The sequence below is a fragment of the Procambarus clarkii genome, chromosome 47 (assembly GCF_040958095.1).
Source record: "Procambarus clarkii isolate CNS0578487 chromosome 47, FALCON_Pclarkii_2.0, whole genome shotgun sequence".
Taxonomy (NCBI): domain Eukaryota; kingdom Metazoa; phylum Arthropoda; class Malacostraca; order Decapoda; family Cambaridae; genus Procambarus; species Procambarus clarkii.
The window spans coordinates 33,245,590-33,271,549 of record NC_091196.1 but is presented as its reverse complement, the minus strand read 5'-3'; the positions used below and the strand labels follow the sequence as shown (position 1 = coordinate 33,271,549).

Below are 25,960 nucleotides of genomic sequence, written 5' to 3'. Positions count from 1 at the left end.
CCGGATATGTTCGAACGTCAGCAGTTGTGAGTCGTGTGTAAACCGCTTTTCATTCATAAACAGGGGGTTTGGCGGGTGCATGGAATCACTTTTGGATCTTTGTTTGGAGGACGGGCTGCAGACCAAGTCCATTCCATCCAGCGGTTGACCCCCACAGAAACAGTCATCAGTTTTTACCTGCTGTTCGTTCAAAACGGAAATTTTCTCAAATATAAATTAATATTATAATATATTAGCATATTGTGCAGAGATAGGCATAGGTTAGATTGGCGATTATTTGTATTTGTAGTATGTGGGTGAAGCATTTACAGCGTTGTGGTTCGAACAAAATTCGTCAGTGAAGCACTTGTTCCGGAAGTGTTCGAACGTCGTCAGTTGAGTCGTGTATATATCGTTTACATTCATAAACAGGGGGGTTTGGCTGGTGCATGGAATGGACTTTAGCCTCTATTTATGAGAACGGACTACAGGCCACATCACATTGGTGCAGCAACTATTGAGAAGCAGGATCGCCCCGTTCTGAACCCATATTGTCCAGGGTTATGTACGCTGCGAGTTCCTGTGTCGTATGATCTTACTATAGCACACTTCAAACATTTTTATAATGGGTGATGGTTGAGCTATTGGTCTATAATATGTTGCCTCCTCCTGTTCCTTCCCTCTTTTATGGAGTGGTGCGACCTCCGCTGTTTGTAGTGTGTCAGGGATAACACCAGTAGCTAGGCTCACTCTCCCAACACTGTTAAGGGCCTGTGGTAGGTATTTTTTTGTAATTCTTGATGAATATGGAATTCCCAAAATCTCAGGGCTTGGTGTAGAATACATAGGCATATTGTCTATTGGTACTTCTTGAGGTTATCTTGAGATGATTTCGGGGCTTAGCGTCCCCGCGGCCCGGTTCTCGACCAGGCCTCCTTTTTGTTACACACCCCCAGGAAGAAGCCCGTAGCAGCTGTCTAACTCTCAGGTACCTATTTACTGCTAGGTAACAGGGGCATCAGGGTGAAAGAAACTTTTTGCCCATTTGTCTCCGTCTCCACCGGGAATCTAACCTGGAACCTCAGGACTACGAATCCGAAGCGCTGTCCACCCAGCTGTCAGGCGCCCAAAGTCCTTCAAAGTCTACTGGGGTTAGGATGACATCTGATACATATGATTTAATGTTGGTATAACAGTCTGAAGAATTCGCTTGGCTTATCAATTTTCAGTGTATTCAGGAGTTCACTGAAAAGAGAATTGTAGAGTATTCTCAGTATTCCACTGATTTCTTCGTCGTCATCTGTGAAGATCATCACCATTGCGCAAGGGCCCAATACTTGATGTAACTTTTGTCATAGGTTTTGTATAGGATAAAAAATATTTCAGATTCCTCTCTGAATTCCTCTCTATTTCACTGACGGTGTTTTGCTGTCTTTGCCTCTACTGGATTTTGCATGATGTTTGTTGCTTGAGTTCAATCGTTTCTATTTCTCTACACAGTCTTCCTTGTCGTTCTTGGGACCAGTGGGACGTTCAAGTTGATCTGTGATTTGTTTTCTTCGCCTATAGAGAGAACGCCGTTCCTGCTCCAGTTTGCTGCTCTCTCATTTTTCTTAGTGGTATGTGGCTTGGGCATAGTGCAAGGCTTAGTGGTATGTGGCTTGGGCATAGTGTGAGGCTTAGTGGTATGTGGCTTGGGCATAGTGTGAGGCTTAGTGGTATGTGGCTTGGGCATAGTGCAAGGCTTAGTGGTATGTGGCTTGGGCATAGTGTGAGGCTTAGTGGTATGTGGCTTGGGCATAGTGTGAGGCTTAGTGGTATGTGGCTTGGGCATAGTGTGAGGCTTAGTGGTATGTGGCTTGGGCATAGTGTGAGGCTTAGTGGTATGTGGCTTGGGCATAGTGTGAGGCTTAGTGGTATAGGGCTTGGGCATAGTGTGAGGCTTAGGGGTATGTGGCTTGGGCATAGTGCAAGGCTTAGTGGTATGGGGCTTGGGCATAGTGCGAGGCTTAGTGGTATGGGGCTTGGGCATAGTGCGAGGCTTAGTGGTATGGGGCTTGGGCATAGTGCAAGGCTTAGTGGTATGGGGCTTGTGCATAGTGTGAGGCTTAGTGGTATGGGGCTTGGGCATAGTGCGAGGCTTAGTGGTATGGGGCTTGTGCATAGTGTGAGGCTTAGTGGTATGGGGCTTGGGCATAGTGCAAGGCTTAGTGGTATGGGGCTTGGGCATAGTGTGAGGCTTAGTGGTATGGGGCTTGGGCATAGTGCGAGGCTTAGTGGTATGGGGCTTGGGCATAGTGCAAGGCTTAGTGGTATGGGGCTTGGGCATAGTGCAAGGCTTAGTGGTATGGGGCTTGGGCATAGTGCGAGGCTTAGTGGTATGAGGCTTGGGCATAGTGCGAGGCTTAGTGGTATGGGGCTTGGGCATAGTGCAAGGCTTAGTGGTATGGGGCTTGGGCATAGTGTGAGGCTTAGTGGTATGTGGCTTGGGCATAGTGCAAGGCTTAGTGGTATGGGGCTTGGGCATAGTGTGAGGCTTAGTGGTATGGGGCTTGGGCATAGTGCAAGGCTTAGTGGTATGGGGCTTGGGCATAGTGTGAGGCTTAGTGGTATGGGGCTTGGGCATAGTGCAAGGCTTAGTGGTATGGGGCTTGGGCATAGTGTGAGGCTTAGTGGTATGTGGCTTGGGCATAGTGCGAGGCTTAGTGGTATGGGGCTTGGGCATAGTGCAAGGCTTAGTGGTATGGGGCTTGGGCATAGTGTGAGGCTTAGTGGTATGGGGCTTGGGCATAGTGCAAGGCTTAGTGGTATGGGGCTTGGGCATAGTGTGAGGCTTAGTGGTATGGGGCTTGGGCATAGTGCAAGGCTTAGTGGTATGGGGCTTGGGCATAGTGCAAGGCTTAGTGGTATGGGGCTTGGGCATAGTGTGAGGCTTAGTGGTATGGGGCTTGGGCATAGTGCAAGGCTTAGTGGTATGGGGCTTGGGCATAGTGTGAGGCTTAGTGGTATGGGGCTTGGGCATAGTGCAAGGCTTAGTGGTATGGGGCTTGGGCATAGTGTGAGGCTTAGTGGTATGTGGCTTGGGCATAGTGCGAGGCTTAGTGGTATGGGGCTTGGGCATAGTGCAAGGCTTAGTGGTATGGGGCTTGGGCATAGTGTGAGGCTTAGTGGTATGGGGCTTGGGCATAGTGTGAGGCTTAGTGGTATGGGGCTTGGGCATAGTGCGAGGCTTAGTGGTATGGGGCTTGGGCATAGTGCAAGGCTTAGTGGTATGGGGCTTGGGCATAGTGTGAGGCTTAGTGGTATGGGGCTTGGGCATAGTGCAAGGCTTAGTGGTATGGGGCTTGGGCATAGTGTGAGGCTTAGTGGTATGGGGCTTGGGCATAGTGTGAGGCTTAGTGGTATGGGGCTTGGGCATAGTGCAAGGCTTAGTGGTATGGGGCTTGGGCATAGTGTGAGGCTTAGTGGTATGTGGCTTGGGCATAGTGCAAGGCTTAGTGGTATGGGGCTTGGGCATAGTGCAAGGCTTAGTGGTATGGGGCTTGGGCATAGTGTGAGGCTTAGTGGTATGGGGCTTGGGCATAGTGCAAGATACTGAACCGGTTTTTGCCAGGCACTGATAAAGGTGTGCATTTTATAACTGTTCTTCCCAGCTGATTCGTGTGAACTCTTGATATATTAATTCCCAATTAATCTGCTTATTATTGAAATAGAATTTGCTGAATTCTCCCTACGCCTCTCTAGGCCTCCTCCTAGGCCTTCCTAGGCCTCCTCCTAGGCTTGAGACTGGCTGTACAGGTCCCATGATAGTGTGAACTTCAGTTAGGTTGTAATGTGAGTAAACTTTTATATTCGTCATTATGTTCCTAATCAGACCATCGTTATTTGTGACAATATGGTCTAATGTGTTGTCTAGTTCTACTAACTGCCGGGAACCTTAGCGAAGTATCCTAAATTTGCCCACTGTAGGTGATGCATGACTGCCGCCCAGTTGGGTGGGTGTGCAGCAAGACTAGTAACTGTGTGACTCACCATAGATGTAAAGTGCCTTGTATAGTGACTGTTGTGAGCCTCTTGATGAATCACTTGATATAAAGAAAGATGTGTATATGTATTTATGTAAATGTTTGTATGTATATGTACATGTATATATATCATTAACCATTGTGTAACTAGCTTCAAGAGATTGTCACTTGCTTAGCTAAATGAACTATAGGGTTCAGTTCCTGAACCCATTATGTGTCTCTGTAACCCTTTGCCCACCACCGCCCACGGGATGGGTATGGGGTGTATAATAAAGAATCTCAATCTGGTTTAAGCCAAATCTGTGACACCTCCGTATGAGGTCGTGTGTGTGTGTGTGACTGTTCATTTAGGCTACTTTCCCAGATATAAGTGTAGTGTCCACCTTGTGTGCCAGGTGGCGGAGGTTGACGGCCCCAGGCAAGGTGGTGAGAGGTGGCAGGGGTGTCAAGGGGTTCTAAGCTGTATTCTGTTTCCATTAGTTGGTCCTTAAACTGCTGAGGATTTACCTCTGGCGACATACACAAGAGGATAACACCACATGTCTGATATCTAATTTGATTATCACAACTTCCACCATATCGTTCGTTGTGTTCAGCAGGTGTTTGCAGGTGTGTGTCTTATAGGCCCACCCCCATCCTGTCACATGTGTTGTCTGTCACATCTGAAAAAGATTGTACTATGGTATACATATTTCACTCTGATAGTAATGATAGTGTGGGTTACAGTTAGCGCTGAAAACACTGCCTGTACTTCATGTAGGCCAGCTATAATGTCAACTTTGTTTGTTTTGTATATATATACCATGAATTTTGGCACATACGAATGTCATAGTGTTTGTTGAAGTGTTTAGTGTTGTACCTGATGTTAATATCTGTGGTTCTGTGAACAATTATTGATTGTAATCATACTGGTGTTAACGCCAAGGTTAATAGTATTAATGAGTGATGGCCCAACACTCGCGGCTACATAAGAGACTAATGTTACATGTGTTTGTGTTGCAGATAAGATGGGAGAAAAATATAACATTAGGAGAGCCGCCGGGGTTTCTACATTCATGGTGGTGGTGAGTATTGATACTTGTGTGACACTGTCTACACCTTGTGTATTGAGGAGGGGGGGGGAGGTGTAGGGTGGTGTAAGGTGGTGGTGTTGTGGTGGTGGTGGTGAGTATTGATACTTGTGTGACACTGTCTACACCTTGTGTATTGAGGAGGGGGGGGGGGGTGTAGGGTGGTGTAAGGTGGTGGTGAGTATTGATACTTGTGTGACACTGTCTACACCTTGTGTATTGAGGAGGGGGGGGGTGTAGGGTGGTGTAAGGTGGTGGTGAGTATTGATACTTGTGTAACACTCTCTACACCTTGTGTATTGAGGAGGGGGGGGGGGAGGTGGTGAGTGTAGGAGTGTGCGAACCATGTCAGCGGTGGGGGGGTGGGGGTGTCCCCCACAGGTTGGGGTGGTTAGGTTAGGTTGTGTTGTGGTGGGTAGACAGGTAATGTGGTGGACGGTACAGTGACAACGGTGACGGTCTGATGGTCTTACTACTAGCACCAGTGTTAATGTCGGCTCCAGTGTTGTAAATGTTCACTATTAGTGGCATGTGTTGCCTGCAACCATCACGGGACACGGGGGGGGGGGTGTTGCCTGCAACCATCACGGGACACGGGGGGGGGGGGTGTTGCCTGCAAGCATCACGGGACACGGGGGGGTGTTGCCTGCAAGCATCACGGGACACGGGGGGGGGGTGTTGCCTGCAAGCATCACGGGACACGGGGGGGGGGGTGTTGCCTGCAAGCATCACGGGACACGGGGGGGGGGGTGTTGCCTGCAAGCATCACGGGACAATGGAGGGGGGGTGTTGCCTGCAAGCATCACGGGACACAGGGGGGGGGGTGTTGCCTGCAACCATCACGGGACACAGAGGGGGGGGGTTGCCTGCAAGCATCACGAGACACGGGGGGAGTGTTGCCTGCAAGCATCACGGGACACGGGGGGGGGTGTTGCCTGCAAGCATCACGGGACAATGGAGGGGGGTGTTGCCTGCAAGCATCACGGGACACGGGGGATGTTGCCTGCAAGCATCACGGGGGGGGGGGGTGTTGCCTGCAAGCATCACGGGACGGGGGGGTGTTGCCTGCAAGCATCACGGGACGGGGGGGTGTTGCCTGCAAGCATCACGGGACACGGGGGTGTTGCCTGCAAGCATCACGGGACACGGGGGGTGTTGCCTGCAAGCATCACGGGACACGGGTGTTGCCTGCAAGCATCACGGGACACGGGGGGGTGTTGCCTGCAAGCATCACGGGACACGGGGGGGGTGTTGCCTGCAAGCATCACGGGGTGGGGGGGTGTTGCCTGCAAGCATCACGGGACACAGGGGGGTGTTGCCTGCAAGCATCACGGGACACGGGGGGGGGGTGTTGCCTGCAAGCATCACGGGACACGGGGGGTGTTGCCTACAAGCATCACGGGACACGGGGGGGGTGCTGCCTGCAAGCATCACGGGGGGGGGTGCTGCCTGCAAGCATCACGGGGGGGGGTGTTGCCTGCAAGCATCACGGGAGGGGGGTGTTGTCTGCAAGCATCACGGGGGGGGGTGTTGCCTGCAAGCATCACGGGGTGGGGGGTGTTGCCTGCAAGCATCACGGGGTGGGGGGTGTTGCCTGCAAGCATCACGGGACACGGGGGTGTTGCCTGCAAGTATCACGGGACACGGGGGGTGTTGCCTGCAAGCATCACGGGACACGGGGGATGTTGCCTGCAAGCATCACGGGGGGGGGTGTTGCCTGCAACCATCACGGGACATAGGGGGGTGTTGCCTGCAAGCAAGACGGGACACGGGGGGATGTTGCCTGCAAGCAAGACGGGACACGGGGGGGGTGTTGCCTGCAAGCAAGATGGGACACGGGGGGGCTGTTGCCTGCAAGCATCACGGGACACAGGAAGGTGTTGCCTGCAAGCATCACGGGACACAGGAAGGTGTTGCCTGCAAGCAAGACGGGACACGGGGGGGGGCTGTTGCCTGCAAGCATCACGGGACACAGGAAGGTGTTGCCTGCAAGCAAGACGGGACACGGGGGGGGGCTGTTGCCTGCAAGCATCACGGGACACGGGGGGTGTTGCCTGCAAGCATCATGGGACACGGGGGGGCTGTTGCCTGCAAGCATCATGGGACACGGGGGGGGGGGTGTTGCTTGCAAGCATGACGGGACAAGGGGGGTGTTGCCTGCAAGCATGACGGGACACGGGGGGGGGGTGTTGCCTGCAAACATGACGGGACACGGGGGGGGTGTTGCTTGCAAGCATGACGGGACACGGGGGGTGTTGCTTGCAAGCATGACGGGACACGGGGGGGGATGTTGCCTGCAAGCATGACGGGACACGGGAGGGGGGTGTTGCCTGCAAGCATGACGGGACACGGGGGGGGGTGTTTCCTGCAAGCATGACGGGACACGGGGGGGGTGTTGCCTGCAAGCATGACGGGACACGGGGGGGGTGTTGCCTGCAAGCATGACGGGACACGGGGGGGTGTTGCCTGCAAGCATGACGGGACACGGGGGTGTTGCCTGCAAGCATCATGGGACACGGGGGGTGTTGCCTGCAAGCATCACCGGACACGGGGGGGGGGTGTTGCCTGCAAGCAAGATGGGACACTGGGGGGTGTTGCCTGCAAGCATCATGGGACACGGGGGGGGGGGGTGTTGCCTGCAAGCATCATGGGACACGGGGGGGGGGGTGTTGCCTGCAAGCATCACGGGACACGGGAGGGGTGTTGCCTGCAAGAATCACGGGACAGGGGGGGGTGTTGCCTGCAAGCATCACGGGACACGGGGGGGTGTTGCCGGCAAGCATCACGTGACACGGGGGAGGGTGTTGCCTGCAAGCATGACGGGACACGGGGGGGGGTGTTGCCTGCAAGCAAGATGGGACACTGGGGGGTGTTGCCTGCAAGCATCATGGGACACGGGGGGGGGGGTGTTGCCTGCAAGCATCACGGGACACGGGAGGGGTGTTGCCTGCAAGAATCACGGGACAGGGGGGGGGTGTTGCCTGCAAGCATCACGGGACACGGGGGGGTGTTGCCGGCAAGCATCACGTGACACGGGGGAGGGTGTTGCCTGCAAGCATGACGGGACACGGGGGGGGGGACGGTGTTGCCTGCAAGCATGACGGGACACGGGGGGGGGTGTTGCCGGCAAGCATGACGGGACACGGGGGGGGGGTGTTGCCTGCAAGCATCACGGGACACGGGGGGGGTGTTGCCTGCAAGCATGACGGGACACGGGGGGGTGTTGCCTGCAAGCATGACGGGACACGGGGGGGGGGTGTTGCCTGCAAGCATCACGGGACACGGGGGGGGGGGTGTTGCCTGCAAGCATCACGGGACACGGGGGGGGGGTGTTGCCTGCAAGCATCACGGGACACGGGGGGGGGGTGTTGCCTGCAAGCATGACGGGACACGGGGGGGGGGTGTTGCCGGGAAGCATGACGGGACACGGGGGGGGACGGTGTTGCCTGCAAGCATGACGGGACACGGGGGGGGGGACGGTGTTGCCTGCAAGCATGACGGGACACTGGGGGGGACGGTGTTGCCTGCAAGCATGACGGGACACGGGGGGGTGTTGCCTGCAAGCATGACGGGACACGGGGGGGGGTGTTGCCGGCAAGCATGACGGGACACGGGGGGGTGTTGCCTGCAAGCATGACGGGACACGGGGGGGGGGTTGCCGGCAAGCATCACGGGACACGGGGGGGTGTTGCCTGCAAGCATGACGGGACACGGGGGGGGGGTGTTGCCTGCAAGCATCACGGGACACGGGGGGGGTGTTGCCTGCAAGCATCACGGGACACGGGGGGGGTGTTGCCTGCAAGCATCACGGGACACGGGGGGGTGTTGCCTGCAAGCATCACGGGACACGGGGGGGTGTTGCCTGCAAGCATCACGGGACACGGGGGGGGACGGTGTTGCCTGCAAGCATGACGGGACACGGGGGGGTGTTGCCTGCAAGCATCACGGGACACGGGGGGGGACGGTGTTGCCTGCAAGCATGACGGGACACGGGGGGGTGTTGCCTGCAAGCATCACGGGACACGGGGGGGGTGTTGCCGGCAAGCATGACGGGACACGGGGGGGGTGTTGCCTGCAAGCATCACGGGACACGGGGGGGTGGGTGTTGCCTGCAAGCACCCAGGCCCTTGAGACGCACGGCCCCCGGCGTGCTCCAGGGCATTGTCACACGCCATTATAGCCCCCCCACCATGGCCCCCCACCATGGCCCCCCCCACCATGACCCCCCACCATGGCCCCCCCACCATGACCCCCCACCATGGCCCCCCACCATGGCCCCCCACCATGGCCCCCACCATGGCCCCCCACCATGGCCCCCACCATGGCCCCCCCACCATGACCCCCCCCACCATGACCCCCCACCATGGCCCCCCCACCATGACCCCCCACCATGGCCCCCCCCACCATGGCCCCCACCATGGCCCCCACCATGGCCCCCCCACCATGACCCCCCACCATGGCACGGTGGTGGGGGCCGTACTTACACTGCCGTGATGTAACACATAGTTGTAAACAGTTTACCCGTTAACGGCCGTTATCCGCCTGAGGGGCAACAGGGAGGGCGACGACGGGTGGTTTAAGGGAGAGATGAAGGGCAGGAGGTGGCACAAGAGGTGCAGGCAAGACCTGCTGTGTTGCCTGGGGCCGCTGGTGTACGGGCAGCGTCCCGCACCGCCCACTGGCGCCACCTGCAACACCTATTGATCTGGGTTAATAATGCATGGGAATTTTATCCCTGTGACCTCGTGCTGAGCCACGCTGACTGTTGGTCCACCAGCAACACTGTCCCTGCTGACTGTTGGTCCACCAGCAACACTGTTCCTGCTGACTGTTGGTCCACCAGCAACACTGTTCCTGCTGACTGTTGGTCCACCAGTAACACTGTCACTGCTGACTGTTGGTCCACCAGCAACACTGTTCCTGCTGACTGTTGGTCCACCAGCAACACTGTTCCTGCTGACTGTTGGTCCACCATCAACACTGTTCCTGCTGACTGTTGGTCCACCAGCAACACTGCTGACTGTTGGTCCACCAGCAACACTGTTCCTGCTGACTGTTGGTCCACCAGCAACACTGTTCCTGCTGACTGTTGGTCCACCAGCAACACTGTTCCTGCTGACTGTTGGTCCACCAGCAACACTGTTCCTGCTGACTGTTGGTCCACCAGCAACACTGTTCCTGCTGACTGTTGGTCCACCAGCAACACTGTTCCTGCTGACTGTTGGTCCACCAGCAACACTGTTCCTGCTGACTGTTGGTCCACCAGCAACACTGTCTCTGCTGACTGTTGGTCCACCAGCAACACTGTCCCCGCTGACTGTTGGTCCACCAGCAACACTGTCCCTGCTGACTGTTGGTCCACCAGCAACACTGTTCCTGCTGACTGTTGGTCCACCAGCAACACTGTCGCTGCTGACTGTTGGTCCACCAGCAACACTGTTCCTGCTGACTGTTAGTCCACCAGCAACACTGTTCCTGCTGACTGTTGGTCCACCAGCAACACTGTTCCTGCTGACTGTTGGTCCACCAGCAACACTGTTCCTGCTGACTGTTAGTCCACCAGCAACACTGTTCCTGCTGACTGTTGGTCCACCAGCAACACTGTCGCTGCTGACTGTTGGTCCACCAGCAACACTGTTCCTGCTGACTGTTAGTCCACCAGCAACACTGTTCCTGCTGACTGTTGGTCCACCAGCAACACTGTTCCTGCTGACTGTTGGTCCACCAGCAACACTGTTCCTGCTGACTGTTGGTCCACCAGCAACACTGTTCCTGCTGACTGTTGGTCCACCAGCAACACTGTTCCTGCTGACTGTTAGTCCACCAGCAACACTGTTCCTGCTGACTGTTAGTCCACCAGCAACACTGTTCCTGCTGACTGTTGGTCCACCAGCAACACTGTTCCTGCTGACTGTTGGTCCACCAGCAACACTGTCCCTGCTGACTGTTTGTCCACCAGCAACACTGTTCCTGCTGACTGTTGGTCCACCAGCAACACTGTTCCTGCTGACTGTTGGTCCACCAGCAACACTGTTCCTGCTGACTGTTGGTCCACCAGCAACACTGTTCCTGCTGACTGTTGGTCCACCAGCAACACTGTTCCTGCTGACTGTTAGTCCACCAGCAACACTGTTCCTGCTGACTGTTGGTCCACCAGCAACACTGAACCACTGGTGGTGGTGTTGTGAACCACTGGTGGTGTTGTTGTGAACCACTGATGGTGGTGTTGTGAACCACTGATGGTGGTGTTGTGAACCACTGATGGTGGTGTTGTGAACCACTGATGGTGGTGTTGTGAACCACTGATGGTGGTGTTGTGAACCACTGATGGTGGTGTTGTGAACCACTGATGGTGGTGTTGTGAACCATTGATGGTGGTGTTGTGAACCACTGATGGTGGTGTTGTGAACCACTGATGGTGGTGTTGTGAACCACTGATGGTGGTGTTGTGAACCACTGGTGGTGTTGTGAACCACTGATGGTGGTGTTGTGAACCACTGATGGTGGTGTTGTGAACCATTGATGGTGTTGTGAACCACTGATGGTGGTGTTGTGAACCACTGGTGGTGTTGTGAACCACTGATGGTGGTGTTGTGAACCATTGATGGTGGTGTTGTGAACCACTGATGGTGGTGTTGTGAACCACTGATGGTGGTGTTGTGAACCACTGATGGTGGTGTTGTGAACCACTGATGGTGGTGTTGTGAACCACTGATGGTGGTGTTGTGAACCACTGATGGTGGTGTTGTGAACCACTGATGGTGGTGTTGTGAACCACTGATGGTGGTGTTGTGAACCACTGATGGTGGTGTTGTGAACCACTGATGGTGGTGTTGTGAACCACTGATGGTGTTGTTGTGAACCACTGATGGTGGTGTTGTGAACCACTGATGGTGGTGTTGTGAACCACTGATGGTGGTGTTGTGAACCACTGATGGTGGTGTTGTGAACCACTGATGGTGGTGTTGTGAACCAGTGATGGTGGTGTTGTGAACCAGTGATGGTGGTGTTGTGAACCACTGATGGTGGTGTTGTGAACCACTGGTGGTTCTGGCATAAATTAGGACGAGTTCATCAACTGAGTGTGCTCACCTGGCGGCCTTAATTAATAGCTGAATGATGTGAGTGTTCACCTGTTGTTCTGTTTATATGTCACGGTGGCTTCGAGGGCTCTCACGGACACACTCGTAGCCACGGACACACACACGGACACACCCGTAGCCCCGGACACACACACGGACACACCCGTAGCCCCGTACACACACACGGACACACCCGTAGCCCCGGACACACCCGTAGCCCCGGACACACGCACACGGACACACCCGTAGCCCCGGACACACGCACACGGACACACCCGTAGCCCCGGACACACGCACACGGACACACCCGTAGCCCCGGACACACACACGGACACACCCGTAGCCCCGGACACACACACGGACACACCCGTAGCCCCGGACACACGCACACGGACACACCCGTAGCCCCGGACACACACACGGACACACCCGTAGCCCCGGACACACACACGGACACAAGTATAGTACTATAGTGCCTCTATACTGTAGTACTATATACTATAGCAGCCCTCGCCGCCCACACCCATCTCCAGGGATCCCATCACAATGGAAGCAGGAGAGATTGCTGAAATAGAGGGAATACAGAGAACATATACGGCACGCATAGACGAGATAAAACACCTAAATTATTGGGATCGTCTCAAAGCTCTCCAAATGTACTCACTAGAAAGGAGACGAGAGAGATACCAAATAATATACACATGGAAAATACTGGAGGGTCAGGTCCCAAATCTACACAGTAAAATAATAACGTACTGAAGTGAACGATATGGAAGAAAATGCAAGATTGAAACAGTTAAACATAGTTCAGGGATTTATTGAACAATCAACCACAGAAGGTGATTGTAGTGCTTTTAAAATGCTAATCTAACCTACAGACATGAATACATAGATATACAGTTACGTCTGCCCTACATAAAGTGGTCGATGTGTTCTTTACATAGTGTCATTAATGTGCATTTACAAAGGTGAAATGGAATTCTGATTTCCGTGACGAAGATTCGAACCTACGTCCGAGAGCATCCCAGACGCTGGCTTAATCGACTGAGCTACGACATGGTAAAAGAATTGCAACCTTGAAATCATCTTGATTTACCAGCGGGTCCTGCAGTCTCTCCGAGACACAAACCAGGGTTTATCCAGAGTTTTACGCAACTCCCCCGTGCACTCGAGCTATGTCAATAGGTTGTTCTACCTCTTCGCCCTTACTTCATTATGCTCAGAAATCACAATGTCTCGGAGAGACTGCAGGATCCGTTGGTAAATCAAGATGATTTCAAGGTTGCAATTCTTTTACCATGTCGTAGCTCAGTCGATTGGGGCAGTGTCTGGGATGCTCTCGGACGTAGGTTCGAATCTACGTCACGGCCCTTGTGGACTTGTTCATTTGATGCATCGCGCTATTGTGATGTGTGTGTGTGTGTAACCTCAAGGTATATCCGTGTCCACTGTGCCTCTCTTGACCTGTATTTACCTGTGCCTTATATAAGCGTGTGTTGTCACACTGATGCTTAGTACACCATACAACAGTTTATTTACGATTCAAACTGGCTCTTGTTAGTGGCTTGGTGGTTGTTGGTGGCTCTTGTTAGTGGCTTGGTGGTTGTTAGTGGCTTGGTGGTTGTTGGTGGCTCTTGTTAGTGGCTTGGTGGTTGTTGGTGGCTCTTGTTAGTGGCTTGGTGGTTGTTGGTGGCTCTTGTTAGTGGCTTGGTGGTTGTTAGTGGCTTGGTGGTTGTTGGTGGCTCTTGTTAGTGGCTTGGTGGTTGTTGGTGGCTCTTGTTAGTGGCTTGGTGGTTGTTGGTGGCTTGGTGGTTGTTGGTGGCTCTTGTTAGTGGCTTGGTGGTTGTTGGTGGCTCTTGTTAGTGGCTTGGTGGTTGTTAGTGGCTTGGTGGTTGTTGGTGGCTCTTGTTAGTGGCTTGGTGGTTGTTGGTGGCTCTTGTTAGTGGCTTGGTGGTTGTTAGTGGCTTGGTGGTTGTTGGTGGCTCTTGTTAGTGGCTTGGTGGTTGTTGGTGGCTCTTGTTAGTGGCTTGGTGGTTGTTAGTGGCTTGGTGGTTGTTGGTGGCTCTTGTTAGTGGCTTGGTGGTTGTTAGTGGCTTGGTGGTTGTTGGTGGCTCTTGTTAGTGGCTTGGTGGTTGTTGGTGGCTCTTGTTAGTGGCTTGGTGGTTGTTGGTGGCTTGGTGGTTGTTGGTGGCTCTTGTTAGTGGCTTGGTGGTTGTTGGTGGCTCTTGTTAGTGGCTTGGTGGTTGTTAGTGGCTTGGTGGTTGTTGGTGGCTCTTGTTAGTGGCTTGGTGGTTGTTGGTGGCTCTTGTTAGTGGCTTGGTGGTTGTTAGTGGCTTGGTGGTTGTTGGTGGCTCTTGTTAGTGGCTTGGTGGTTGTTGGTGGCTCTTGTTAGTGGCTTGGTGGTTGTTAGTGGCTTGGTGGTTGTTAGTGGCTTGGTGGTTGTTGGTGGCTCTTGTTAGTGGCTTGGTCGTTGTTGGTGGCTCTTGTTAGTGGCTTGGTGGTTGTTGGTGGCTCTTGTTAGTGGCTTGGTGGTTGTTAGTGGCTTGGTGGTTGTTGGTGGCTCTTGTTAGTGGCTTGGTGGTTGTTAGTGGCTTGGTGGTTGTTGGTGGCTCTTGTTAGTGGCTTGGTGGTTGTTGGTGGCTTGGTGGTTGTTAGTGGCTTGGTGGTTGTTAGTGGCTTGGTGGTTGTTAGTGGCTTGGTCGTTGTTGGTGGCTCTTGTTAGTGGCTTGGTGGTTGTTAGTGGCTTGGTGGTTGTTGGTGGCTCTTGTTAGTGGCTTGGTGGTTGTTGGTGGCTCTTGTTAGTGGCTTGGTGGTTGTTGGTGGCTCTTGTTAGTGGCTTGGTGGTTGTTGGTGGCTCTTGTTAGTGGCTTGGTGGTTGTTGGTGGCTCTAGTTAGTGGCTTGGTGGCCCTTGTTAGTAGCTTGGTGGTTGTTAGTGGCTTGTTGGCTGCCTTTTGGGTCATGTTTGGTTTTAAATTTGTAATCGCCATTTGAGTGGAAAAGTAAGTTGTGAGTGGTGGCGTGAGGTCCTCACCAAGATAACATGTTTGACGGTGACAAGTTCCAGGTACTTGGCTATAGCGGAAACGAGTAAGATAACGAAACACAGGGGACACGACACAGATCTACTCATAGAAGGAAAGCAACATGTAAGATCTGGGAATTATAATGTCTAACGACCTGACATTTAGTGAACATAACCGAGCTAATATAGCGTTTTTGAGAGAGTACTAAGAAGTAAGATCACAAAAGACATGGAATCACAGCATCTCCATAACCCCGGACAACATGGTTTCAGAACAGGGCGCTCTTGCCTGTCGCAGTTGCTGGGCCACTATGATATGGCATTAGATGCTTTGGAAGACAAACAAAACACTGATGTAATTTACACAGATTTCGCAAAAGCTTTTGATAAATGTGACCATGGTGTTATTACACATAAAATGCGTTCAAAAGGAATTAGTGGGAAAATAGGCAGATGGATCTACAATTTCCTGACTAACAGAACCCAATGTGTAATAGTCAACAAAATAAAATCCAGCCCATCAACCGTGAAGAGCTCAGTCCCCCAGGGTACTGTGCTTGCTCCAGTACTTTTTCTCATCCTCATATCGGACATAGACCAGAACACAACCTATAGCACTGTATCATCCTTTGCAGATGACACTAGGATTTTCATGAGAGTTGGCAACATAGAGGACACGGCAAACCTCCAATCAGATGTAGATCAGGTCTTTCTATGGGCTACAGAAAATAATATGGTGTTTAACGAGGATAAGTTCCAGCTCATGCGCTACGGAAAAATTGAAAATATAAAAACAGAAACCATGTACAAAACTCAGGCAAATCAAAACATAGAACGAAAAGGCAATGTAAAGGATCTGGGTGTATTCATGTCGGAAGACCTTATCTTTAAAGAACACAATAAAGTAGCCATCACAACTGCAAGAAAAATGACAGGTTGGATAACAAGAACTTTTCACACTAGAGATGCTATACCGATGATACTTTTCAAAACGCTTGTGCTCTCTAGAGTGGAGTACTGCTGCACAATGACAGCCCCTTTCAAAGCTGGAGAAATTGCTGACCTGGAGAGCGTGCAGAGATCCTTTACTGCTAGAATCCACTCAGTAAAACATCTAAATTACTGGGACCGACTAAAGAGCCTAAATCTGTACTCCCTTGAGCGCAGGCGGGAGAGATACATAATAATTTACACGTGGAAAATAATTGAGGGGCTGGTCCCAAACCTGCACACAGAAATAACATCACATGAGACCAGAAGACATGGCAGGATGTGCAGAATACCCCCGTTGAAAAGCAGAGGTGCAACAGGTACTCTGAGAGAGAACTCTATCAATTTCAGAGGCCCGAGACTGTTCAACACGCTTCCACTACACATAAGGGGTATACCTGGCCGACCCCTCACAGTGTTCAAGAGAAATCTGGATAAGCACCTCCAAAGGATACCTGATCAACCAGGCTGTGACTCATACGTCAGGCTGCGAGCAGCCGCGTCTAACAGGCTGGTTGATCAGTCCAGCAACCAGGAGGCCTGGTCGACGACCGGGCCGCGGGGACACTAAGCCCCGGAAGCACCTCAAGGTAACCTCAAGGTAAGGTAGCGGCGGCCAGGAAAATGATAGGATGGTTTATGAGAACGTTCACATCCAGAGACCACACAACAATGCTAATACTAATCACTGGTGTTGTCCCGTCTTGAGTATTGCTCGGTACTCACTTCCCCTTTCAGAGCGGGAGAGATCTCTGAATTAGAGGGAATACAGAGAACATATACGGCACGCATAGACACGATGAAACATCTACATTATTGGGACCGTCTCAAAGCTCTCAAAATGTACTCTTTGGAAAGGAGAAAAGAAATGTCCCGAATAATATATACATGGGAGATACCTGAAGGCCAGGTCCCAAATTTACACAGTAGAATAACAACATACTGGAACGAAGGATTCGAAAGGAAATGCAGAATAGAACCAGTGAAGAGCAGAGGTGCCATAGGCACAATCAGAGAACACTAAACATCAGTGGTCCACAGCTGTTCAACACCCTCCCAGCAAGCATTAAAAATGTTGCTGGAACGAACGTGGTTGTATTAAAGATCTAAGTATCTAAGTATGCACTTAGATACGTTTTTGCAAGCAGTGCCGGACCAACCGGGCTGTGGTGGGTATGTGGGCCTGCGGGCCGCTCCAAGCAACAGCCTGGTGGACTAAGCTCTCACAAGACGAGTCTGGCCTGAGGCCGGGCTCGGGGAGTAGAAGCACTCCCAGAAGCCTCTCCAGGTATGCTCCTGGAGCCTCTCCAGGTATGCTCCTGGAGCCTCTCCAGTATGCTCCTGAAGCCTCTCCAGGTATGCTCCTGGAGCCTCTCCAGGTATGCTCCTGGAGCCTCTCCAGGTATGCTCCTGGAGCCTCTCCAGTATGCTCCTGAAGCCTCTCCAGGTATGCTCCTGGAGCCTCTCCAGGTATGCTCCTGGAGCCTCTCCAGGTATGCTCCTGGAGCCTCTCCAGGTATGCTCCTGGAGCCTCTCCAGGTATGCTCCTGGAGCCTCTCCAGGTATGCTCCTGGAGCCTCTCCAGGTATGCTCCTGGAGCCTCTCCAGGTATGCTCCTGGAGCCTCTCCAGGTATGCTCCTGGAGCCTCTCCAGGTATGCTCCTGGAGCCTCTCCAGGTATGCTCCTGGAGCCTCTCCAGGTATGCTCCTGGAGCCTCTCCAGGTATGCTCCTGGAGCCTCTCCAGGTATGCTCCTGGAGTCTCTCCAGGTATGCTCCTGGAGTCTCTCCAGGTATGCTCCTGGAGCCTCTCCAGGTATGCTCCTGGAGCCTCTCCAGGTATGCTCCTGGAGCCTCTCCAGGTATGCTCCTGGAGCCTCTCCAGGTATGCTCCTGGAGCCTCTCCAGGTATGCTCCTGGAGCCTCTCCAGTATGCTCCTGAAGCCTCTCCAGGTATGCTCCTGGAGCCTCTCCAGGTATGCTCCTGGAGCCTCTCCAGGTATGCTCCTGGAGCCTCTCCAGGTATGCTCCTGGAGCCTCTCCAGTATGCTCCTGGAGCCTCTCCAGTATGCTCCTGGAGCCTCTCCAGGTATGCTCCTGGAGCCTCTCCAGGTATGCTCCTGGAGCCTCTCCAGGTATGCTCCTGGAGCCTCTCCAGGTATGCTCCTGGAGCCTCTCCAGTATGCTCCTGGAGCCTCTCCAGGTATGCTCCTGGAGCCTCTCCAGGTATGCTCCTGGAGCCTCTCCAGGTATGCTCCTGGAGCCTCTCCAGGTATGCTCCTGGAGCCTCTCCAGGTATGCTCCTGGAGCCTCTCCAGGTATGCTCACCAACACTAAGTTACTATAATTAAATATAAATGTCTAGACAAAATTAGATTTCTGGAATTGTTTAACTTTATGTACCGTAGCGCTGTGGCGCCTCGGGGGCGGCGCAGGGCGAGTGTGCTTGTGGAAGTGCTTGGGAGAGTGCTTGAGGAAGTACTAGGGGGAGAGTGGTTGGGAGAGTGCTTGAGGAAGTACTAGGGGAGAGTGGTTGGGAGAGTGCTTGAGGAAGTACTAGGGGAGAGTGGTTGGGAGAGTGCTTGAGGAAGTACTAGGGGGAGAGTGGTTGGGAGAGTGCTTGAGGAAGTACTAGGGGAGAGTGGTTGGGAGAGTGCTTGAGGAAGTACTAGGGGGAGAGTGCTTGAGGAAGTACTAGGGGGAGAGTGCTTGAGGAAGTACTAGGGGGAGAGTGGTTGGGAGAGTGCTTGAGGAAGTACTAGGGGAGAGTGGTTGGGAGAGTGCTTGAGGAAGTACTAGGGGGAGAGTGCTTGAGGAAGTACTAGGGGGAGAGTGCTTGAGGAAGTACTAGGGGGAGAGTGGTTGGGAGAGTGCTTGAGGAAGTACTAGGGGAGAGTGGTTGGGAGAGTGCTTGAGGAAGTACTAGGGGGAGAGTGCTTGAGGAAGTACTAGGGGGAGAGTGCTTGAGGAAGTACTAGGGGGAGAGTGGTTGGGAGAGTGCTTGAGGAAGTACTAGGGGAGAGTGGTTGGGAGAGTGCTTGAGGAAGTACTAGGGGGAGAGTGCTTGAGGAAGTACTAGGGGGAGAGTGGTTGGGAGAGTGCTTGAGGAAGTACTAGGGGAGAGTGGTTGGGAGAGTGCTTGAGGAAGTACTAGGGGGAGAGTGCTTGAGGAAGTACTAGGGGGAGAGTGCTTGAGGAAGTACTAGGGGAGAGTGGTTGGGAGAGTGCTTGAGGAAGTACTAGGGGGAGAGTGCTTGAGGAAGTACTAGGGGGAGAGTGCTTGAGGAAGTACTAGGGGGAGAGTGCTTGAGGAAGTACTAGGGGAGAGTGGTTGGGAGAGTGCTTGAGGAAGTACTAGGGGGAGAGTGCTTGAGGAAGTACTAGGGGGAGAGTGCTTGAGGAAGTACTAGGGGAGAGTGGTTGGGAGAGTGCTTGAGGAAGTACTAGGGGGAGAGTGCTTGAGGAAGTACTAGGGGGAGAGTGCTTGAGGAAGTACTAGGGGAGAGTGGTTGGGAGAGTGCTTGAGGAAGTACTAGGGGGAGAGTGCTTGAGGAAGTACTAGGGGGAGAGTGCTTGGGAGAGTGCTTGAGGAAGTACTAGGGGAGAGTGGTTGGGAGAGTGCTTGAGGAAGTACTAGGGGAGAGTTGTTGGGAGAGTGCTTGAGACAGTAGTAGGGGAGAGTGCTTGAGACAGTAGTAGGGGAGAGTGCTTGAGACAGTAGTAGGGGAGAGTGCTTGAGACAGTAGTAGGGGAGAGTGCTTGAGACAGTAGTAGGGGAGAGTGCTTGAGACAGTAGTAGGGGAGAGTGCTTGAGACAGTAGTAGGGGAGAGTGCTTGAGACAGTAGTAGGGGAGAGTGCTTGAGACAGTAGTAGGGGAGAGTGCTTGAGACAGTAGTAGGGGAGAGTGCTTGAGACAGTAGTAGGGGAGAGTGCTTGAGACAGTAGTAGGGGAGAGTGCTTGAGACAGTACTAGGGGAGAGTGCTTGAGACAGTACTAGGGGAGAGTGCTTGGGAGAGGGGGGGGGGGGGCAAGGGAGGGAGAGTGCGGGGGCGCGAGCACGCAGGAGAGCGCGCCCATACATCAGAGTAAGGAGGAGCCAACAAGTGTGTAGAGAGCGGTCGTTAGCAGCCAGGATAAACAGCCCTCGACCCGCGTGAAATTTCAACCGGAGTCATATTGATCTGTCGGGCACTGCCGCCCGCCCGGCCGCCCGCCCGCCCCCAGGGGCAGGGGCGCTGCACAGGTCAACACCTACCGCCCTGGGGGGACTCCCCCCCCCCCCTAGGGTAAGGGGCGCTGGATGGGTCAACACCAACAATATATGTATGACTGGAGGCACACCCAGCAGGAGTGGGAGGTCCTGGGACCTCTGGGGCACCGTAGTGTCATATACTGAACATTACACTGTGTATAGTGACCCAGTCCCAGAGGCACTCCCCCCCCCCCCCCACATCCACCAGTCCCAGAGGCACCCCCCCATATCCACCAGTCCCAGAGGCACCCCCCCCCATATCCACCAGTCCCTGAGGCACCCCCCCATATCCACCAGTCCCAGAGGCACCCCCCCCCATATCCACCAGTCCCTGAGGCACCCCCCCATATCCACCAGTCCCAGAGGCACCCCCCCCCCATATCCACCAGTCCCTGAGGCACCCCCCCATATCCACCAGTCCCAGAGGCACCCCCCCATATCCACCAGTCCCAGAGGCACCCCCCCCCCTTTTCCACCAGTCCCAGAGGCACCCCCCCCCATATCCACCAGTCCCAGAGGCACCCCCCCCACATCCACCAGTCCCAGAGGCACCCCCCCCCCACATCCACCAGTCCCAGAGGCACCCCCCCCCACATCCACCAGTCCCAGAGGCACCCCCCCCACATCCACCAGTCCCAGAGGCACCCCCCCCCCACATCCACCAGTCCCAGAGGCACCCCCCCCCCACATCCACCAGTCCCAGAGGCACCCCCCCCCCCACATCCACCAGTCCCAGAGGCACCCCCCCCCCACATCCACCAGTCCCAGAGGCACCCCCCCACATCCACCAGTCCCAGAGGCACCCCCCCCCCCCACATCCACCAGTCCCAGAGGCACCCCCCCACATCCACCAGTCCCAGAGGCACCACACATCCACCAGTCCCAGAGGCACCACACATCCACCAGTCCCAGAGGCACCACACATCCACCAGTCCCAGAGGCACCACACCCCCCCCCCCCCACATCCACCAGTCCCAGAGGCACCACACATCCACCAGTCCCACAGGCACCACACCCACACATCCACCAGTCCCACAGGCACCACACCCACACATCCACCAGTCCCACAGGCACCACACCCACACATCCACCAGTCCCACAGGCACCACACCCAAACATCCACCAGTCCCACAGGCACCCCCCCCCCCCACACATCCACCTGTCCCAGAGGCACACGCCCCCCCCCCCACATCTGGGAAAATACTGGAGGGACAGGTCCCAAATCTACACAGTAAAATAACAACGTACTGGAGTGAACGATATGGAAGAAAATGCAGAATAGAACCAGTGAAGAGCAGAGGTGCCATAGGCACAATCAGAGAACACTGTATAAACATCAGAGGTCCGCGGTTGTTCAACACCCTCCCAGCGACTATAAGAAATATTGCCGGAACAACCGTGGACATCTTCAAGAGAAATCTAGACTGTTTTCTAAAAAACGGGCCAGACCAACCTGGCTGTGGTGGGTATGTGGGTCTGCGGGCCGCTCCAAGCAACAGCCTGGTGGACCAAACTCTCACAAGTTGAGCTTGGCCTTTGGGCGGGCTTGGGGTGTACAAGAACTCCCAGAACCCCATCTCTCTCTTTATTAAACACCGTATTATTTTCTGTAGCTCATTGAAAGACCTGATTTACATCTGATTGGAGGTTTGCCGTGTCCTCTATGTTGTCTACTCTCATAGAAATCTTAGTGTCAGCTGCAAAGGATGATACAGTGCTATAGGTTGTGTTCTGGTCTATGTCCGATATGAGGATGAGAAAAAGTACTGGAGCAAGCACAGTACCCTGGGGGACTGAGCTCTTCACGGTTGATGGGCTGGATTTTTTGTTGATCCAGAACTACCAGAACGCATTGGGTTCTGGTAGTCAGGAAATTGTAGATCCATCTGCCTATTTTTCCAGTAATTCCTTTTGAACACATTTTGTGTGCAATAACACCATGGTCACATTTGTTGAAGTTTTGCGAAATTTGTGTAAATTTCATCAGCTTTTTGTTTGTCTTCCATAGCATCTAATGCCATATCATAGTGGTCCAGCAACTGTGACAGGCAAGAGCGCCCTGTTCTGAAACCATGTTGTCCGGGGTTATGGAGATGCTGTGATGCCATGTGTTTTGTGATCTTACTTGTGTTAACCCAAATGAATGTTTCATGGCTGTGATGCCAACATCATATCAGATGTCACCCTAGTCCCACTGGATTTTGAAGAAGCCATAGACAGTATGCCTATACACTCTGCATCACGCCCTTCACATTCTTTAGAGACAAAGCCAAGATACTGAAGTTATCCCTGACATACTAAAAATAACATAGCATCACTCCACAAAGGAGGAAATAAGGCAGAGGCAAAAAATTACAGACCGATAGCACTAACATCACACATCACAAAAATCTTTTGAGAGAGTGCTAAGAAGTATGATCACAAAACACATGGAATCCCGTCATCTCCATAACCCCGGACAGGTATGGCACCGGGTCGTGGTCACAAGGGTGTGTGAGGACCCCCAATAACAAACAGCAGCTCCTGGTTGATGGGGTTCTGGGAGTTGTTCTACTCCCCAAGCCCGGCCCGAGGCCAGGCTTAACTTGTGAGAGTTTGGTCCACCAGGCTGTTGCTTGGAGCGGCCCGCAGGCCCACATACCCACCACAGCCCGGTTGGTCCGGCACTCCTTGAAGGAAACAATCTAGTTTCCTCTTGAAGATGTCCACGGTTGTTCCTGCAATATTTCTGATGCTCGCTGGGAGGGTGTTGAACAACCGCGGACCTCTGATGTTTATACAGTGTTCTCTGATTGTGCCTATGGCACCTTTGCTCTTCACTGGTTCTATTCTGCATTTTCTTCCATGTCGTTCACTCCAGTACGTTGTTATTTTACTGTGTAGATTTGGTACTTGGCCCTCCAGTATTTTCCAGGTGTATATTATTTGGTATCTCTCTCGACTCCTTTCTAGTGAGTACATTTGGAGAGCTTTGAGACGATCCCAATAATTTAGGTGCTTTATCTCGTCTATGCGTGCCGTATATGTTCTCTGTATTCCCTCTATTTCAGCAATCTTTCCTGCTCTGAAGAGGGAAGTGAGTACTGAGCAGTACTCAAGACGGGACAACACAAGTAATTTGAAGAGTACAACCATTGTGATGGGATCTCTGGACTTGAAGGTTCTCGTAATCCATCCTATCAGTTTTCTGGCTGACGCAATATTTGCTTGGTTATGCTCCCTAAACGTTAGGTTGTCAGACATCATTATTCCCAAATCCTTTACATGATGTTTTCCTACTATGGGCAGATTCGATTGTGTTTTGTGCCCTGTATTATGTTTAAGATCCTCATTTTTGCCGTACCTGAGTACCTGGAATTTATTACCGATAAACATCATGTTATTTTCTGCTGCCCAATCGAAAACTTTGTTAATATCTGTTTGTAGTTTATCAATGTCTTCAGCAGAGGTAATTTTCATGCTGATTTTTGTATCATCTGCAAATAATGACACGAAGCTGTGACTTGTGTTTTTGTCTATATCTGATATGAGAATAAGGAACAGTAGCGGTGCAAGGACTGTAGCTTGAGGTACAGAGCTTTTAACTGCGCTCGGACTCGATTTTACTTGATTGACTGTTACTCTTTGTGTTCTGTTCGACAGGAAATTGAGTATCCAGCGTCCTACTTTACCAGTTATACCCAATGACCTCATTTTGTGTGCAATCACTCCATGGTCACATTTGTCGAACGCCTTTGCAAAATCTGTGTATACGACATCTGCATTATGTTTTCCCTCTAATGCCTCAGTGATTTTGTCACAGTGGTCAAGTAGCTGTGAGAGGCATGATCTTCCTGCCCTAAATCCTTGTTGGGCTGGGTTGTGGAGGTCATTGGTCTCCATGAATCTAGTGACCTGACTCCTGATCACTGTCTCAAATACTTTTATTATGTGAGACGTTAGTGCAACTGGTCTATAATTCTTTGCCAATGCTCTGCTCCCTCCCTTGTGTAGAGGGGCTATGTCTGCTGCTTTTAGTGCATCTGGTATCTCCCCTGTGTCCAAGCTCTTCCTCCACACTATACTGAGTGTGTGCTACTGGCACTTTGCATTTCTTTATAAATATTGAATTCCATGAGTCTGGACCCGGGGCTGAGTATAGCTCCCCTATGACTGTAATATCTCCATTGATCAAACAGTTATATATTAGCGATAAGACCTGCCATTAATATATAATAACTTGCTGTAAATATATAGCTCTTGAAATAGAACATTCTCTGTAACTAGATGACAATTGTAATTATAAGGTGTGAAAGATATATGTAATTGTTTGTAATTATCACCGTTGAGGTCTGCTAAAGATCTTTTGTGATCTCTCTAATCCTTTTTGCGCTACCGCTCACAGGATGAGTATGGGGTGCACAATAAACTAGCCGCTCCGGCGGGAACAATAAACAAAATCTTGCAAGAAGGTGTGCAAGTGCCTCTTGAATACTTGCACCTGTGTCCCAGCCACAATGTCATAGTAATGACATCAACAGGTGATGCACCGTCAACAGGTAATGGACTAACAGATAATAATGGCATCAACAGGTGAGAGAACATCAACAGATAATAGGAGGTAAATGAGGGAACTGGTCAAGAGTGTGGTGGTGGGGACATAAACCATTGAGACCATTGGGTTCTGTGATTAACGCCAGCAACAAGCAGAGGTACCTACCTGGGGGCGCCAGCTGGGTGTGGACCTCCTTGGTGGGGGTGTATGGTCCCCCCTGGGGGGAGGGGGTCCCTCCTGGTGGAGGGGGTGTGGTCCGTCGTGAGAAGGGGGGGGGACGAGGGACGACGTATCACCTCACGTGATCGACCCGTGAATCCAGCAAGTGTCTCATGGAGGACGAGGGGGGTGTGTGTGTGGGGGGGGGGAGGGGGTAGGCGGCACATAATGTTTACCCGTGACGTCACGTGACCTCCCTCAGCTTGCCTCACTCACTCGATAAACAAATGGGACATGTTGGGTGGATAAGACCCGGGGCGGGTTGCCCGCGGCCAGGGACAACCTCGCCTCAATGATTGCAACAAAACCGTGTTACTGGCAGCGGGGGGCGGGGGGGGGGGGAGCGTTTTATTTTTATTCGTATAGAATTTGAATGGGAGATATTGTATTCATAAAAATGAAAAGTTGATCGAGTAATGAAAAACGCATAGTCCAATCATGGCGGGATCGCTGGGATTACGGTGCTCTCTATTTTAGTTCACCATTACCTAGTAATTCTCATGTACATTACACCGTATTAAAGCATTACAAGCGCTCGCCGGCCTACTGTTGCCAGGGGGGAGGGGGGGGGGTTAGGCAGGTATTCATTAGTTAATATAATCTTGTGCCCGTCTACCTCGGAACTAGTTCAGGTGCGACGAGCGTCTTGGGAGTAAATTAGATTGTTAGTTAAGAACATAAGAATAAAGGTAACTGCAGAAGGCCTATTGGCCCATATGAGGCAGCTCCTAGCTATAACCCCCCAATCCCACAGTTCAAGTTCAAGTATGTTTATTGAGATAAGC

General features: G+C 52.7%; 1 protein-coding gene across 15 annotated transcripts in view; it reads left to right on the top strand.

Moving 5' to 3' along the window:
- The window catches only part of LOC123762900 (single-stranded DNA-binding protein 3), an 871,787-nt gene that overhangs the window by 103,701 nt on the left and 742,126 nt on the right, over window positions 1–25,960 (top strand). For all 15 annotated transcript variants that reach the window (XR_011222292.1, XR_011222291.1, XR_011222293.1 and 12 more), the window contains exon 3: window positions 5,007–5,068. Coding sequence is in view for 12 of the 15 variants with exons in the window: in XM_069302207.1 (XP_069158308.1) it covers window positions 5,007–5,068 (62 nt within the window). In the remaining 3 variants the exon portion in view is untranslated. The remainder of the gene's footprint in view (window positions 1–5,006; window positions 5,069–25,960) is intronic.